Source organism: Ammospiza caudacuta, chromosome 14, assembly GCF_027887145.1.
Source record: "Ammospiza caudacuta isolate bAmmCau1 chromosome 14, bAmmCau1.pri, whole genome shotgun sequence".
Classification (NCBI taxonomy): domain Eukaryota; kingdom Metazoa; phylum Chordata; class Aves; order Passeriformes; family Passerellidae; genus Ammospiza; species Ammospiza caudacuta.
In genome coordinates this window covers 5,573,657-5,588,186 of record NC_080606.1, presented here as the reverse complement: position 1 = coordinate 5,588,186, position 14,530 = coordinate 5,573,657, and the positions used below count along the sequence as shown (strand labels likewise).

The window sequence follows — 14,530 nt, the reverse complement described above, 5'->3', positions numbered from 1 at the left end:
GAACTGTGTCAAACACCCCCTGTGCAGCAGCTCACCCTGTGCACAACAGCAGGGACAATTCTGTTAGAGACCATCATTCTGTGGGTTTAGAGACCATCCCACTGTGGCAGAATGGGGTATTTTATGCCTGTTGGGCTGAGCTCACACTGTGCCCTCTCCCGGTATGTTTTTTGTGTGATGCTTATGCATTTTGGCTGCTTGTGAATTCAGTGCAAAGCCTGTTTTATCTCCTGCTACATAAAAAGTCACCCAGCACTGCAAGGGAATCAAGCTAGGAAAAAAAGCAGGTTTTATCACCTAAGCCCTCAATATAAATTTCAAGAGTGGTTAAAAGATTATAAGGTACAGATTGCCATAAAGCATTTCTTTGGAGAATAGAATCAGGGTGCGATCTGAACAGCAGAACAATGTTTTCCACTCAGCTTTCAGTTCTTTCAGGACTGAATGGCTCCATCCCTTTCCAACCCGACTGAAGAAGTGCTCAGGTTTTCCTAGTGAATCTGCCATCTTCTGTCCATATTTATAGTCAGGAGGCAACTGAAATCAGGGCTACTGCCATTTGTGACTGTGCTTCTTGTTCAACTTTTTAACTTCCATGACATACAGACTATTTGCAGGAAGGGGTGATGTGTCCTCCAGAGTTCATTAACCTGACTGTTGGGTTTGTTTAATTTTGAACAATTTTGAACAAAAAATACAATTTTGAGTAGCCAGGACTGCCCTGATAATTTTGCCAATAACATTCAAGGCATAAGAGATCACAGCAAAGATTTTACAAAATAGCTATTGAAAACTTGACACTGCTTTGGAGCCAGCTTTTAAAGCAGTGAACTGCAGGTGGGCACCAATGGGGGCCAGTTTACCCCAAAGCACCAGTGTCACACAGAAGCTGAACTTGCACCAAAGAGCTGTTGAAGGAAAGGAAATAACTAGATGTGACATTTGACAAGTTAAGATTTTTATTCAGTGCACTGGACTCATACATCACTGCTTCATCAACTAAAACATTTCACACATTCCTATAAAACCAATGCCAAGTCCAGTCTCTTAAAGATGCTTGGTGTAAAACATAAAGCAGTCTATCAGATATTTGCTGTTATAAGTATAGCTCAGAGCCCAGTAACAGGCTGTGTCCAGCATGTTCAGTGCTGGGTTCCAGCAATGGATGGAGGATGGAGCAGTTACTCAGGGTTGATGCAGGGCTTCATTACAAATGTCTAAACCCAGCTCATTAACATCTCACCCAATGTTTATCAGAGTGCTGCTGCTGGTTTGGTTATGCTGCTGCTTTGAGTATGGGTGGAGCTGCAACTACAAAAACCCTAATGCAGAACTACTCAGCACTGAAAAGAAAATGTGATCTGGGCTGGGGCAGCCTGTCTGGCTCCGTGCTGAGGACAGTGACTCCAGCAGCACGGCAGGGCACGTCTCACCCCGTCCCTGCAGCAGCAGTCAGGGCAGCACAGCAATCCACAGAGAAATGCAAGCTGCTCAGGCCTGACTGGCAGGGCAAAGCAACAGGTTTTCAAGAATGGAGGGGTCTTACACTGCAAACCTTTGGGCAGGGATGCCTGCAAACAAAACTTGGGCAGCTGGGTGGATGCTGGTGACTGTGGGCAGCTGCAGCATCCCCACTTTCTCCCATGTGGGCAGGCACATGATGCTCAAAGCCTCCCACCCCAGACAGTGTAGGAAGGCTTCATGGTACACCCTCCCACTATCAGCCATCACCCTGGTCAGTACAGGGTGCCCTGGCAGGGGGACAGGGCTGGTGCCAGCCCTACAGCTTCCCAGCAAATCCATCTCTGCTCATCCCCCTCCCTGCCCGTGTGCCAGCTGCCCTGTGCTCTGGCCCAAACGCTCATCCTGCCTGATCCCTGCCCTCACTCACTCATTCACTCTGTGTGGAAGGAAGGAGACAGCACATTGCCAAATCAGCTATCTCAAAGGGAATCTAAGGACTTTTATTGAGGCCGTGTCAGGGAGCCTGGAGTGTCCCAGGCAGCCCCTGTGCCGAGCACGTGTCCTAAGGCATGGTGACCGTCCGCCGGGCGCTCCTGGCCGCTGTAAAGCGCCTCTTATTCCTCAGACCAGAGAACCTCTCATCCAGAGTCAGGCTGGTCTGCAGGGGAAAGCGAGAGCGAGTCAGTCCCCTGTCCTGTTGCAAAGCACAGCCAAACTCGTAGCAGGGGTATTGATTAGAGCCCATCAGTCAGGCTGGTGATTCACAGCTGGTTAGTCAATTAAACCACTCAGCACACAGACACAGGGAGCTCGACAGACTGTGTGTGGCTGGAAAACCTCCAAGCAGCTCCCAGCCCCAGGACACAGGGCATCCTCGGCAAGAACAGGAGCAAGCAGATGGCATTTGAGCACAAGGCACCAGGTAAAACCAAACCGTCCAGACAAGAGACGCCGGCAATGAAGAAGGTGGAGCAGGATTTCTCAGCTGCCCCAGGGCTCTTGGACCATACTTCAGTGTAAAATGTGACACCAAGAAGGGCACCAAAGCAAAGAGCGAGCAAAGCCCAGAAGTGCCACGTGTCTCTGAGGAATGGGAAGCACTGACAGTGAAACAGTCCCCTCTGGCCAGGACTACTCATCAGCAGGACCTCCCTGCTCCAAGCAAGCACACGGACAGACCAAGACAGGCCATCAGAGTGGGGAAAACTGGGCTGAGTCTGTAGTTGCTGAACAGTCTTCTCAAGTGCCTTCAGTTTTGTGAGCAACCTGGCCAACACAGCTACGGGACTTTCCTCCCAGGCTGTGTTAGATAAACCCAGCTGGCAGCCCCAGAAACCTGAGTGTGACGTTAAGAGCTCAGTGGCGGGGCTGCTGCAGGGAGCCAGGTGCGTCCTGTGCCGTCGACAATCCTCTACCTGGTTGGCCATGGCGCGGAAGTTGAACCTCAGCAGCACCCCCCGGGGCTGGGGCTTGGCCACCTGTGCTGGGGCTCTCTGGCTTCGCAGGAACGGGCGCTTGGATCCAGGCCTGGGGAAAGCACAGAGCTGCTGTCACTCAGGATGCTCAGGCAGCACTTCCCATCCTCTCAAACCAGCACGGAGTAAAGGACACAGCCACACACTCCATCTGTCCCATAGCATGTCTCCCTGGCAGAGCAGCCGTGCAGGCAGAGTCCAGCACTGGGGACTGTCACATCCAGGCTATTCAGGGGTGCTCTCTGCACCCAGGACATGCACAGTGCCCTCACCCACCCTCCCCTCTGCCCCCAGCTGGGTGCCAGGTCCTGCAGCTGCCCCTTTCCAGCCTCTGAGCTCTTCTTACACAGCGAGCACAGGGTGTCCCTTTGGGGCATGCTGTTTCTCCCAACACCCCACGACCAGCACAACCAGCCTGCCACCTCTTCCCACAATGGTGCTTCCATTTCTCCTCACTCTGCATAACAAATGAGGGCAGTGTAATTACAGATTACCATGTAATTACAGGTAAATAGAGGAGATTTCTATCTCCTTCTGATATGCTGGGAAAGGAAGCACAACATCATTTGCCAACCATTTTGGGTCTGAACCCACTGCACACTCATTACAGAAGTGAAGCTGCAATAATGCTAAAGGGATTTGCAATGGCTTTTGTAGGGCTCCCACCCTAACAAATCACCTCATTTACTTACAGGCTGAGCTGGCCCGCCTGGGGATTAAGCACAGAAACCGTCAGAATTGCTCCCGGGCTGGGTTTCACTTGCCACCTGCCGAGACAGGGAGATTTATCCAGCTTCAAGCCTGAAAGAGCACTGCCTATTTGCATTGTGCCTTTGTTCTCCAATTACCTTCTCATCCTTGGCGGTTTCCCTTCTCCTTGAGAATCCATCTGCTGTAAAATATATTTAAAAACAATTACTTCAAAGAATTAGCTCTCAGAAACAGTGACTCCTTTTCCAGGATTTTGTTTGGTGTATCTGAAGAGCTCCTTCCTTGTGAGTTGTGAAGAAATGTGCTAATCTGGGGTTTCCCACTAGCACAGTAATGTGTATGAGGTGCCTTTACCTTGCCCCGCTTGTGCTGCTCTATAAATTGCAAGGTTTATTTTTATCACCCTCCCAGGATTTATTTCCCAGCTGCCAGAATACCAAGCTGCATTAAAAACTGCCTGCAAATACTTTCCTATCAATACCTGCAGCATTCAGGTCTGCATAACAAATGAGGGCATCTCTCTCCCAGTTACTTTAGGAAGCAAAGCTGCAACTGGGCTGGTAAAACGTGAAGGTTTGTCACTAGCAGCAGGCTGCAGAGGAAATGGCTCAAGCACTGACCCATCTCTGGAAGGGAGCTTTGTAGAACCACTGCTGCATCCGCTTCTGCTGGAATGCTGCTCCCCTGTTCAGCAGGAAAGGCCTGCTAAAGGAGAGAGACAAAGAGGTCAGCATCATACCAGGTATCTCTAACACTTAATGCCAAAATACCTAACCCAAGCTGGTCTAAAAAAGCAGTGTAAGAAGCAAATGAGGCAGTTTGTTACAGAGTTCAGCCCAACAGGTTTTTCTGCCAGCAAAGGATTTCAGAGGAACTTGATTTCCTGTTCAAATGAGGCAACAGTTTGTGTGTTCTGAGCTGTGCTCATTAAAAGCAAAAAACATGGGAGGAAAATCATAGAAAAAAATCAGGTCAGAAAGGACCTCTCAATGTTATTCAGTCCCTGTTCTGCTCAGAGCAGATGAAGGATTGCAAGGAGCTTCCTTTTGAGCTCAGAGAACATAATGATCTCGATGAGACAGTGCCCAGCACCTGGCACACTGCCTTCCCCACAGCTCCTGGGGCACAGCCTGCTCCTGCAGCCCCTCACTGGGACACACTCCCTGTCTGCCCATCCCTTATGGCTGGAATCTGTATTTCCTGCCTGTATGAAAATAAATGCTATTTCACCCTTCAAAAGTTTCCCAAAGCGACTAAGTTTATTAAAAATACCAAGGTCACATTTTCTGTGCTTCCTGAAATAAAATCACAGATTAATATAGGCATTATTAACTATGAGTACGAGGTTGTTTCCTTTCCAAGTGCCTTCCTAACATACCCAGGGGTATTTTTCTGGTGCTGCACATGCACATGGCTGTAGCCACACCCAGCTGGCACATACAGAGAGAGAAACCCCATAGGTAAAAAAAATCCCATGATTTGCACAGGTAAAAACCACTGAAAGCCAAAATAACCCAGAGTTACCAGAGATTTTACCTCCTCCCTGGGGCACGGATGCTGGCAGCATCTGCTCTGAAACTCTTGGGGCTTGCAGATGGCTGTGGCTGTTCCTCCTGCTGCCCACCACTGCTTTTGGCAAAAGCATTGCTCTTCTTGGTGCCCTGAAAGAGCAGGGAGACCTCAGCAGTTGTCACCTGCAGCACAATCTTGGTACAAGAGCAGGGGGTGAGGGCAGGGACAGCACACGAGGGGCTGCTCTCTGCTGATAACAATCGGTCAGGGGGTGCCTTGCTTCCTGCACATGGAACAGCAGGTGCCAGGGAGAATGCTGCATTCTAATTCTAATTAATTTAATTCTAATGCTGCAGAAACCAAAGAAGAAAACAAAGATCAGTCCATGCAGAGTGAATCTCACAGAAGCTGTGCATTACAGCCCTGTTCAGGTTTCAGCCCTGTTCACCCTTTTGGTCATCAGCTCTTTCTTGTCTGGAAGGTGCATTGCCTGGACCATGCCCTGCTGCATGGAACACACCAGAAGAGCCTCAGCAGGGTCTGTCCTGCAGTTCCAACACACACTGCCCCAGGCTCCAGCCTGGTGACTTCTGTGGGACAGCTACCATCATGTTAGTACCAACTAACTGAGGTCTATTCCATATTCTTCCCCCTTGGTTTATTCCTGCAAAGTGGAAGCTACTGTAGAATTCTGCCTCCTAGCAACTGCTTATTACTCTGTAAATACCAGCCACACTCAATATCTGAGTCATCCTGGTCTTTCTTTTCAGGAATAACCTCACTCCTTGCACATGCATGCTCAGTTTAGGGCTTTCTTATTTACACCCCTACAACACATTCACTAAATGTGCCATCCTCTTCAGCATTTGCATTTTTTTTAAAAGCTCACTGAACATCTATGACCTCCTAACTGAGTGGATTTTCATCAGTGCAGGAAAACCCAGCTGCCTCTCACACTATCTGTCACAGCACTGGCAATCAGTGTCTCTGGTGGAAAGTACATCTCTGAACCAGAGTCACCTGACAAGTCACCAAGTCTGTCCTTTGACTTCACAGGAACTAGGAAAATGCTCTGGGTGGAGAACAAATAACAAAGAATCTTAACACACCTCCTCTAAATGATAATAGTAAGATGAGATGCCATGGAATTAATTTTTATGGAAATATTTTTAAACCTTTTCATACTAATTTCAAAAAATCTTTTTTAGCAAAACCCATGGGAACTGATCAGTAAAATTATGCTAAGTCAGAAGCTTTATAAAACTAACTGTAAAATTGCTATTCCATATTCATGTATGTCTGTACTCACCTATGCATACAAATGCTGTGCACAGGCATTAAAAGATGGTGTTTTTTTATGCAGATTGTTCTTTGGGGTGATCCAGGATCATAAAATTGAGCAGATTTCCACATGACATTAGGGAAAAGCCAGACCCTCCTCATTGCCCTACCTCCTGGGCCGAGTCCTGGCGGTTCAAAGGGCTCACTCCTTGGAATGCAGCAGCTGCTCTTCTCTTGCCACCAGGCAGAGCATTCCTGAACTGCCTCCGATTGAGCTGCTGCTGTCCAAAGCCTCTTCTGAAACGCTGAGGTCCTAAAAACAAAGCCCTCTTTAGCAACCTTCAAAATTTGGTTTATGACTCCAGTTTTGTAAATAGATTACAAGGTTAACTTAATGTGATACTACAGAAGTAGTGGTGCAAAAGTCACGCTGATTCATTTTAAATAATGAATTTTTCCAACGTCTCTCTAGCACTCTTATTGTATATAGGACTGCCATACACATTATTTGATATGAAAGAATACAGAACAGAAAAGCCTTTCACAATTCTGATTCCTCATAAAGACAGGAACACCCACATCAGGAGACCTGTCAATCTGTTGTCAGAGCTCACACTGCTATGAATTAACTATGAAACAGAAAAAGCCTTTAGCTACAGATATACACATGACTTGAGCGTCCCAAACCCAGCCCCACAGCAGCTCTGAGGGCCCACATCAAAGCACAATTTTTATTTATATATATATATATATATATATATATATTTGTTTTCTTTTAGCTTGACACACCATAGTTTCTCCTATTGTAGTAGAAGCGTCCTGCTGTTCTGCCATGATACACACACACTCGCTGTACGTCCTGCATTTAACCTTCTCCCCTAAGCCTGCTGATGATTCTGAAGAGTGCTGAAGTGTTGAGCGACAGGAAAGCCCTGTCACACTGAGGCACAGTGCTTCCAAACCTAATTACTGCACATAATAAAATTCTGTAGTCGTAATGAGACAGCAAGTCTCTGAGTCACGGTGCGAGCTGCCACAGGCACAACAACAACAATCACAAAGCCTCAGCTGGAATGCCAGGATGGAATTTCTTTCTGTTACCTCACAAACCAGCAGATCCCTGAAGCAACACCTAAGCAGAGCCACTTGGGCACAGTCAGCAGCACCATTCAGCTTGGCCCAGGGCTGGACAATCACCAGGCTGCCCCTCACACCAGTTTATCAAGGGTTTGCCTGCACAGGGTCACCACCACGCTGTGCTCTGATCTCTGAACCAAGGCAGGCAGCTCAAGCATGTCCAGAAGGGTGCCCCAAGCCTACCAAACACCTCCATTATCTATAACCAGATGTTATACTGCTCAGTGCACACAAGGGTAAACAGCAGATGTGTGCTTTCCTTCACTGCTGCTTCACACTTTGCCATCCCCAGCTGCAAGGTCACTGAAGCCCCTCTGTTTTGAGCCCATTCCCCCCAAGAGCTGCTGTAGCAGTGAGGTGTGCCCACACCTTGGGGTGAATAAATCAGGCACAAAGCTGTGCATGGCAGAGGGCAGTGAGAGTGCACTCAAACCCTGGATCTCACTGACACAAAGCACAGAGCAGTGAGGTGCATATATTGATCTCACATCAACTGCTACGTGACAGCAATTTATACTGCCTTGGAGCAACTGCAAATGAAGTGTCCTGAGGCAGCAGTGGCATGGCTGTGAGGGGCCACCACTGCCACAAAGAATGAAGGCTGCAGCCTCAGGGTGTCACACCAGGCAGCACCAACCTGAGCTGCTTACAATGGGACATGCTTGAAGATGATTTGAGCTGCTCTGGCTCTAAACAGAAGGGCACCAGGACAAGCCTGTGGGAAGCAGACCCCAAACACCATGCTGGGGTGCTTCGTGCCTCATGGCCTGAGGTGCTGCTTGGGAACATGCACAAAAACACAACACAGTTCACAAGCTCTGGGGCCAGTTGTTATTTCCTTTGCAGACAATGCCCTCTCACTGCAGAGGTGCAGGTGTGTAAATGTTCCTCTCGTGACAAACATTCAATTTTGGCAAACTGTTTCTTTCTGACCAGATGTGGACTTTCTGTAGTCAATGTCCCTTTGATTTTTTCTCCTGCTTCTATTCTCCCAGTCTGTTTTTGCCCTGCCTTGTTTCTCTTCAGCCCCTACCCTGGGCCTGTCCCTATCTCTTGCCTGTTGACTGGGCTGCTCTGCTCCTGGACACCCAGCCTTGCTGCACAGCTCTCCTACACCCTGTGGAGGACAAGAGGCTGAGCTCAGCTGCCTTTCCTGGATACTCTCAGGGCAATGGCAGGGACTGCTGCAGAAGGCAGCCCTGACTAGAAAATCGTGTCCCTGTCAGTCTGTTCCTATTAGAGAGCCTGTGCTCAGCAGGGCACTCAGGCACAGCTCACCCAACACAAATGACACATGACAGAGCCATCAGCCTCCAAGGGGGACCCCATCACACCAGCTGGGGACCAAGGCTCTGTCATCTGAAGTGTGTGACACATGGGAGGCTTCATGTCTGCAAAAGGTCTGGCAGATATTTAATAAAGTAAGAACACTTCAATAAAACCCCACAGCATCAGCAGCTGGGGAAGAACCCCCCACACACATCCCATGTTTGGATGTGTGCTCAGAGCCTGGCCCTGAGCACACCTGGGATGGCCAAAAGGCACCTCAGCTCAGCCAGTCCAGTCTGGGCACAAGTTCCCATGTATGACAGACTCTTTTTTCCAAGGAGATTTGAAATTCAAATTTCTCGTCATTAAAAATCATCTTTCCTCCACTAGGGAGGTTTAAGCCATATTCCAAGAGGGATTAACAGCACTTTGCTTGCTGGTTTAATCAGCATAATACCCTTCCCCCTCCTCTGTCATTACAGTGCTGGGCTCCTCAGATCATCATTTTGATAATGGTTATCACATCTCAGCCCAGAAGGGACTGCATTTCAGCAGGGACCAAAGTGAACTAAGCCCCTGATGAATTATGGGCTAAATTCCCAGTCATGCTGAGCTTCCCCAAATTGCTACTGACAATCAGCACCACACAGCATGGCAGGTCTCTGCACTTGGCAGGGCTGAATTCAGACTCCCTGAAAACCTATGAAATACTAAAACTAGCAGAAATAATTATATAAATTAACAGAAAAGCTCTCCCATCTAAGAAATAGGGAAAAATATTTTATTGGATTTGCCTCTGGGTGCAGTAATTGCTTGAGGGCAAGAGAATATCAAAGCCTGTGGGTTCTGATAGAAAAATCAATTTGCTAAGGGCATTTATCACCTTCATGATTTGAACTAGAACAATCCTCAGTAAGGCACTGTGTGGTGGTCACCAAGAAAGGTGGGAGGCAGAACACAGACAAGCAGGATTGCCCCCAGTGATCCCATTGTCCTGATGTATGATTGGCACTCCAATATAAGACTGAAAAGATATTTCTGAAAAATATCACTAAAATCTTCAGGGAGTGACTTAGCAGTAATTTAAAAAAAAATTCACAGAGATATCATTTCATGCAGCAGACAACTTTGGTTTGTAGGTAAAAGCCAGTGGAACAAAACAAAGGTGCGATCACTCAGTATTATAAAAAAAACCCTCACCCTAAAAATAGCATGCTTGGCAAAAGTGACAATTTAGCCTCAATAACTGAGCTATCAAATACAGTTACTGAGGGGGTAATTTGGATAATTTAAGTCTGCTCTGGGAAAATGAGGATTAGGAAGAGGCATAATTAAAATATGCAAAGCCAAGGGGAATAGAGAATAGATATTAAGTCACTTTAAATTAGTAATTCATGAGAGTGGAAGGAAGAGAAATGGATGAATTATGCTCTGAAAGGGCCCTGATATTCCATTGTTATGGGAAGAAAAGCTAATCAGGGCCTGAGCACATCTTATCCGCACACAGAAATTGGATAGGAGAAGGATTGAAGAGCTGGATTTTGCTAAAAATGCCTTTCCCAGCCTGGCCAGGCTGTGCTGCCTCAAGTGCCCATGTACCTTGCAGATTCCTCTGCTTCCAGGCTCGGTACCGGGGCCGCCCATAGCTGGGGGCTGAGCTCCTGTTCTTGACCTGCTGCCTTCTGCTGTCGCCCACGGCGCTGGCATCTGGCTGCTCCTTCCTGTGCCGCTTTATGATGTCATCTGGAATGAAATGAGGAGAAATCCATGGAAACTGCACTTTCCACCAACAGCCATTCCCTCTCTGGGTGCTCGAATTGTCCGTGGTAAACACGGAGCTCGCTGCTCTGTGAGCTCCGCTGGGCAGACAATGAAAGATTAAGCTCAGTTTAGAAAGTATAGGATCAATTTTGTGGGCTGGAGATTAGAGTGCAGCAAATGATTTACAAATAAGCCACCATCCAGTACGTCCCCAGCACGGGCAGGACAGAGATTTCAGACCCCATCCACCGAGGGATCTGATCCTGCAGGCGTCCCACAAGCCTTAGGGAAAACATTTCTGCAGGAGCACAGGAGCTCAGTGCTGGGCAGAGAACTTTTCTGAGAAGGTCTGACTTGAATTGCTGTAGGAAAGGTGGCCAAAGGGGGGAGGATGTGACAGCTGTTGAGCTACTTGGATCATGCACAAAGCAGTGCCAGGTGCAGAGCTCTATCAAGAAACACCTCAGGCCCCTCCATTCTCAATCAGCTGGTCTGCAATCAACGGGATCTTCTTAACTCAAGCTCTTCTGATGAAGAGGAATGGCAAAGGGATGTCTCTTCAATAATTCATATTTTCCAACATTTTCTTCTTTCAACCTCAAATCTTCCAGAAAATACTTTGCAAATAATAAAGGCACATCTGTGAAGCTGCAGGCAGAATGTTTTAACTTGAACGAATTAGCAAGAAATGAAGCATCCAAAACAGGCCTTTCCCAGGCAGAGGCTACTCCAGCTCCTTAATGTATCTCTGGAGTCAAAGGACAGAAGTACCATCAGCTTTCAGTGGGTGCTTACCATGAATTATCAGACCTCCAGCACTGCTCCCTTGTCATCTCCTATCAAGAAACTCCTATATCCAAATGAATACAAAGCCCAAGGAAAAGAAACTAGAGCAGATGTAAGAATAGGCTGCTTTTGTGATTTGTCTTTCAAGTCTGCCAGGAAAAGAATAGGCTGGGAGATGCTGGGCCATGTTCTTGGGATGAATTTGCTAATGGTCTCAGTGAAATGTGCCTTTGGGGCACGTGTGATTTGGAGCACAGGATGCTTTGAAGCGTTTTGAAAGCATCCCTGCACGCTCTGCAGGGAGGTGACCACACTCATCCGAGGGTGGGCTGTCCACAGCATGAGCAAATGAGAGGGGCTGAATGCTCAGGTGCTTGATCTGTCACCTTTCAGTGTCTTTTCTGTTTGGGTATGAGTTGTTATCCTGCATTTTGTGCCTAAAAACATGATGGGATTAGCAGACCGATGTAATGGACTACTACACAAGGCTGCAGGGGGATCCTGAGAGGTCATTTCTGGTACATCTATGCCCTCGAGGCAGAATGAGGTCTATCAGGGCAGCTTTAAAGTAACTCCTGCAGTTTTTTGTGACTGCTAACTCATGTAAGGCACAAATGTATCTGAAAGCATAGAAAAACCACCTGATGGAAAAAGTTCTTCACCAGGGACATCTTGTTTTCCAATTCCCTCTTCGACCCTGAGTAAGGTGCATTCTGGATGGAATATGGAGTTGGACCAAAGGAGGTCTGACTCAGAGAAGCACTAAGGGAGAGCAAAAGCAAAGGCAGCATCACACATCAGCAAAGAGAAAAAGGGTGTGCAACACTATGTGAGAAAAATAAATCAAAAATGAGGGAGCCACTGTTGCTATAGCTCCTCATAGAGATATTAAAACAAGGGTGCATACGCCAAGGGATCAGTTTGAGTTTGCAGTGGAAAATGTTCGTCGTTCCTAACAAATGACTCTTCGCTGGGAAGAAATGACACAAGGTTTCAGTTAGGAAGCTGACCCAGTAACAAAAGGCGCTGGTGGATTTCCTTTCACAGCAGAGACACCAACACGATAATCCACCAAGATCTCTCATCCATGCGTCAGAATCCAGGCCTGGGGAGTTCACGGCAGGGCGGCTGTCGGTTGTTTATGCTCAGTGCACATTCCCGGTGCCAGAGGAATGGCGAGCATCGCAGCAAGCTGCTATAAATAGCACGGCGAGGCCACGGCCCCCTTCTCTGTCAGCGGGGCTGCTCTGCCCGAGCCCCCTGTGCCGCTGTCCCGTGAGCCCCGGGCTGCTGCCAGCCCAGCCCAGCCCAGCGCAGCTCCGAGCCCGGGCCCGCACACGGCCCCTCCGCCCGAGCGGCACCGGGACAGGGACACCCGCACGGCGGGGCCACCTGCGGCCCGAGCCCGGCCCGAGTCGCTGCGCACAGCCCCCCGGCTCCCCGCCCGCACGGAGGGCCCGGCAGCGCCCCGCACCTACCCAGGGACATGTCGATCTCCTCGGCGCCCGGCTGCGGCCCCGCCGCGGGGCCCGGTGCGGGCTGCGGCCCCGCCGCCTCCATGGGCCCGGAGCGCTGTGCGCTCACTGCGCCTGCCCGGAATGTGCCGGCCCCGGCCCGCCCCGGCCGCTCCTGCCCTCGCCCCGGCTGTCCCTACCCTCGTCCCGGCCCCGCCCGGCTGTCCCGGCTGCCGTGTCCGGCTGTCCCTGTCCCCGCCCGGCTGTCCCGGCTTCCGTGCCCCGCTGCCCTGTCCCCGCAGCGAGCGGCACCGCCTGCAGCCAGCGCTGCTCCCCGCCCGCGCTCAGCCCTGCCCCGGCCGCCTGCCCTCCGCGCCCTCCCCGCCGATCCCTTCCATCAGCACCTCCCCTCCATCTCTCTCTGCCTCAAGCACCGTGCCCCAGCCTCTGGACTGACACTTTTCCGCTTCTCCCCCCGAATCTTCCTCCCCCGAGGTTCATGCCAGCGGCAGATGTGTTTTAACAACCCGGCAGTCAGTTCTGAGCCGTGTGAACGATGGAATGACCTTGCTTCCTTCTGAAGACCAGAAAAACAAGCAACTCTACGAACAGAGGTACTCGTGGCTCATATTCGTGCATGAAGTCTGTTCTTATTTGTAAGCGCCTGGAGGAAGAAGCACCCATTTGGGACTGGTCTTGGGGCAGCATCTCCATCACACACAGAACTCAGATTCTTCAGGGATCTTTCAGTCTCTGTAACATTGGTTAGGGCACCAAAGCTATTCTACAGTTTGAATACAAATTGCGAGCTAAACCATCTTCCTCTATGTTAAAAGACAGGTGAAGAAATAAAAAAGAGATAGGATAATATCTTCCAAAGGGCTACCATACATCAAGTGAAGAGCATGCTTTTCTCTGAAGTTTCCATAAGACAAATGCTGTGAAATAAACTTTCTCACCACGTACATAATAGGGGCCACATAAATAGTGAACAGTGTCTGCATGTTCTGCGTTTTCAATACAGTGGTTGTTTTCCATCTTGCACCTCAAATGGGAGAGAAGTTTCTACAAGCAGATCAATCAGGGCAAGAATTACCTCCTGGTATGTGTACAGCTCTTGGAAAGATCAAGTGCTTCTGAAAGTGTTGGTTAAGGGAGTTGTTCCTTCATGAAAGAAAACAATGGAACAGTGCTGAGGGACAGCAAATAACCTTTGCTGTATTTTGCAGTGACGCTGCAGAACGACCATGGAAGCAGACTGGTGTGAGATGTGAGGAGCTGGGGTTGATACCTTGTTTGCAATGTTCTGGGGTACACAAGATGTGCTGGGGGTTCTGCTGTTCTCTGGGGAACCTGGCTCTAATGCTGCCCTAGTCCAAGAGAATTCCTCCAAAGAGAACCCCTGAGATTTCCTAGCAATTTAGCCAGGGTATCCAGAGAAGCTGTGGCTGCTGGGAAAGAACTGGAAGTATCTATATAAACCCAGCTTTTAGTGATGTACTGGGAGAGGAGGTGTAGAGCCGTATCATTTCCTAACACCCAGGAACGGTGCAGGACAGGGCTCTGGCAGTGTCCTGCAAAGCAGCAGCTCTCCAGAGGGAAGGGCTGCAGCCGGGCTCTGGAGTCTCCTCAGCTACAGGCTGAATGACCCAGGTTTTCACACAGGGCAGTAGGTGGAGT

General features: G+C 49.1%; 1 protein-coding gene across 4 annotated transcripts; it reads right to left on the bottom strand.

Moving 5' to 3' along the window:
• Positions 1 to 936: 936 nt before the first annotated feature.
• Positions 937 to 13,046, bottom strand: LOC131563894 (UAP56-interacting factor-like). 4 transcript variants are annotated; one of them, XM_058814098.1, is made up of 9 exons: positions 12,875 to 13,046; positions 10,449 to 10,592; positions 6,614 to 6,756; positions 5,187 to 5,311; positions 4,271 to 4,355; positions 3,788 to 3,831; positions 3,632 to 3,706; positions 2,880 to 2,991; positions 937 to 2,122 (listed from the first exon to the last, which is right to left on the bottom strand). In XM_058814098.1, the coding sequence occupies exons 1-9, from the start codon at positions 12,954 to 12,956 to the stop codon at positions 2,027 to 2,029; spliced, it is 906 nt and encodes a 301-aa protein (XP_058670081.1). In that variant the 5' UTR covers positions 12,957 to 13,046; the 3' UTR covers positions 937 to 2,026. The 4 variants fall into 4 exon arrangements, with proteins under 4 accessions (XP_058670081.1, XP_058670083.1, XP_058670082.1 ...); XM_058814100.1 differs by having other exon boundaries at positions 3,788 to 3,828; XM_058814099.1 differs by having other exon boundaries at positions 4,271 to 4,352.
• Between the last annotated feature and the right edge of the window lie 1,484 nt (positions 13,047 to 14,530).